General features: G+C 67.7%; 1 protein-coding gene across 1 annotated transcript; it reads right to left on the bottom strand.

Moving 5' to 3' along the window:
- Positions 1-267: 267 nt before the first annotated feature.
- On the bottom strand, positions 268-2,736 carry LOC112124146 (rab GTPase-binding effector protein 2-like). The gene is made up of 6 exons (XM_024222683.3): positions 2,565-2,736; positions 2,398-2,409; positions 2,248-2,303; positions 1,965-2,063; positions 732-848; positions 268-597 (listed from the first exon to the last, which is right to left on the bottom strand). Exons 2-6 carry the CDS (start codon positions 2,402-2,404, stop codon positions 496-498), a joined length of 381 nt encoding a protein of 126 aa, XP_024078451.1. The 5' UTR covers positions 2,405-2,409; positions 2,565-2,736; the 3' UTR covers positions 268-495.
- Positions 2,737-2,742: the final 6 nt, after the last annotated feature.

Genomic DNA, 2,742 nt, shown 5'->3' with positions numbered 1-2,742 from the left:
GAGCCGGCGGGCCCTGCTTGGCCCAGCCCCTTCCCACCCATTGTGGGGGGAAGGGAGAACGGAGGATGGACACCAAGCTGGAGCTGGCTCCCCCAGCTTGAGCCCAAATCCCTCCTGAGTGTTAGTAACTGTCAGTAACAGGCTGTCTCCTGTGGTGGGAGCCAGAGCTGGAGCCACGCCATGACTCCCTCCCCCATAGGCCTCGCTCTGGGGGGGGGGGGGGGGGGGGGCAGCGGCGGGCGGTTGGGGGGGGGTGCAGGGGGGGGGCACCATCCCTGAGCTGGGGGGGGAGGGGGCAGAGAGGGGCTGGGACCCATTTCCCCAGGCTGACAGCCCCAATCCCCCACAGGTGCCTGGGGAGGGGGGGTTAGTAGAGGATGGCCACTCAGAGCCTGGCCCGGGGAATGGGCAGTGTCCAAGGCCCCCCTAGTGGGAAGGGGAAGGGGTTGGAGTCTGTGCCCGCACAGGGGGAGGGCCCCTTGCTGTCCCAGCCTCTCAGGGCTCCTTGAGATCTGCTACATCCTTCAGCCGCGTCCCGTCCACAATGCTGCGCACCTGCTCCAGCGAGGGGGCCTGGCGGATCCGCTCCAGCTGCACCTGAGGGACAAGAGGGGAGTGAGAGAGACGCCTCCCGAGATCCTGGGCCACGGAGACACCCCCCTCCACCCCCCACAGGGCACAGCTCCCCCATGACAGACGGCACCTGCTCCAAGACACCCCCCAGCCGGTACCTGCAGAGTCTGCGAGAGGCGGACAAAGTCTCTCTGCACCTGCTCACTGGTGTCCAGCTCCGCCTGCAACCGCTGCAGCTTCCCCCGCTGCTCGGACAGCGCTGCCTCCAGCCTGGCCTAGGGGAGAGACTGTCACAGCCCAGAGACCAGGCTCGGTCCCCCCCCTCCCCTCCGCACCCCCCCCCCTCCAGCCCAGCCTGGAGGACAGTGTCACAGCCCAGAGACCAGGCCCCCCACATCTCCCCATTCCTCTGCACACACACACCCCCACTCCAGCCCAGCCTGGGGGAGTGTGTCACAGCCCTGGGACCAGCCCTCCCACCTCTCCCCATTCCTCTGCACCCCCTCCCTCCCCATCCCGGCCTGGGAGAGACTGTCACATCCCTGGGACCAGCCCCCTCCCCTGACTCCTCTGCACCCCCTCTCCCCAATTCTGTGCCCCCTCCAGCCCAGCCTGGGGAAAGAGAGACCATGAGAGCCCTGGGACTAGCCCCAGCTGGGGACCATGGTTGGGGTCCCTGCCTTACATGCCCCACCGGGGTGGGGTGGTTGCAGGGCACTCAGGGGAGGTGTAGGGTGGAAGGAGGAACGTGGGAAATATTGTAATACTTTTCTGAACCGGGGTGGGGCTCAGTTTACACCCCCCCTTTGTCCGGGGGGTGGAAGGATTCATCCCCCCAGGTGCACTGGTGGAGGGATTAAGGTGTCATTCGACTCCCCTTCGATCTCACACCGGCAGCCACCCCGACACAAGCGGGGTTCCTGGCCTATTGGGTCAGGGCAGTCACAGGCGGCTGGACCGCGCCAGCCCAGCGAGCCCCCGGCCTGGGGAAGCGCTGCGGAGCAGGGGGCTGGAAGGCAGGGCAGGGGCCACGTGCCCATCGAGAACTGAATGGGAAGGTCCCAGGCTTGGCTGGGAGGGGAAAGGCAAGAGCCAGCCGCTGGGGCTCTCCGTGGGCGGGCGCAGAGCCAGAGGCTAAGCTGGCTCCCAGGCGAGATGCCCAGACTGTCCCGGCAGGTACACGTGGCTATGGCGCTCCCCAAGGGGCCAGTCTCTCCAGGAGGAGCTGGAATCCAGGACAGACGAGGGGCGCCCACAACAGCACTGCCTAACAGCCAGTGCCCTGAACCCCCGGAGATCCGTGCGGGGCACCAGGGGCGTCTGTGTGGGGAGCCCACCCTGGGGCAGGGGGGTGGTGCTGTGCAGGGGAGGGGCTGGCTCGGCTCACTCACCTTCTCCTGTTCCCAGGCCTGGCCCTGCTGGTCGCGCTGGGTCAGGTCCCTCTGGAGCCGCTGCATGTCCTGCTCCAGCGCCTGCGCCCGCTGCTCTGCCTTCGGGGGAGAAGGGAAAACCAGTATGACCCCACCGTCCCCTCTGCCCCCCCGAGGCATGTCCTGCCTGTGGGAAGAGTTCAGCATAGACATCCCCACCAGACACACTCCCTGGGGGGCACAGAACAGGCCCCTCCCCATTCCCGAGGACCCCCCTGCTTCCCCATAAAACCAGCCCCCTCACCTGTCCCAGCTGCTGCTGTAGCCGCTCCATCTCCGACCGGACGCTGCACAGGGAGGCTGGGGAGAGACAGACGGGGCAGGGGGTGAGTCACTGTGAGGGGCGGGGGTGAGCGACAGACACACCCACCCCGCTCCCCTAGTCCCCACTTACCCTCCATGAGCTCTGCGGGCAGGAGCGATGGAGCCACAGCCAGGGGGGGAAAAGAGAGACAATGTTACAGCGAGGGGGGGTGCTTTACTTGCCATGACATTCCCAGCCCCCCACCAGCCCCTTTCCCCTCCCCCCCATCGTCCCCACGCCCCCAGCCGCCCCCTTACGGCTCTCCTCGCGCTGGGCCCCCAGCTGGGCCTCCAGAACCCCCTGCAGCCGGGCCCGGGCAGCCTCCTCCTCGTCCAGCCGCTCACGCAGTGTGACGATCTCAATGCGCAGCCGCTCGCTATGGTGCTCGCTGGCTCGGCGCAGGGTCCCGGCCTCTTCCTGCAGCCGGCGCACCAG

Source organism: Terrapene carolina, unplaced genomic scaffold, assembly GCF_002925995.2.
Source record: "Terrapene carolina triunguis isolate 2854851 unplaced genomic scaffold, T_m_triunguis-2.0 Scaffold32394, whole genome shotgun sequence".
Classification (NCBI taxonomy): Eukaryota; Metazoa; Chordata; order Testudines; family Emydidae; genus Terrapene; species Terrapene triunguis.
Note: the sequence above shows the minus strand (reverse complement) of the source record. Positions and strands in the feature narration are given on the sequence as shown.

Coding starts and splice junctions, on each gene's coding strand:
- LOC112124146 (XM_024222683.3), bottom strand. Junction 2,064..2,247: donor TACAGCAGCAGCTGGGACAG/GTGAGGGGGCTG, acceptor TCTCCCCCGAAG/GCAGAGCAGCGGGCGCAGGC. Junction 849..1,964: donor AGGCCTGGGAACAGGAGAAG/GTGAGTGAGCCG, acceptor TCTCTCCCCTAG/GCCAGGCTGGAGGCAGCGCT.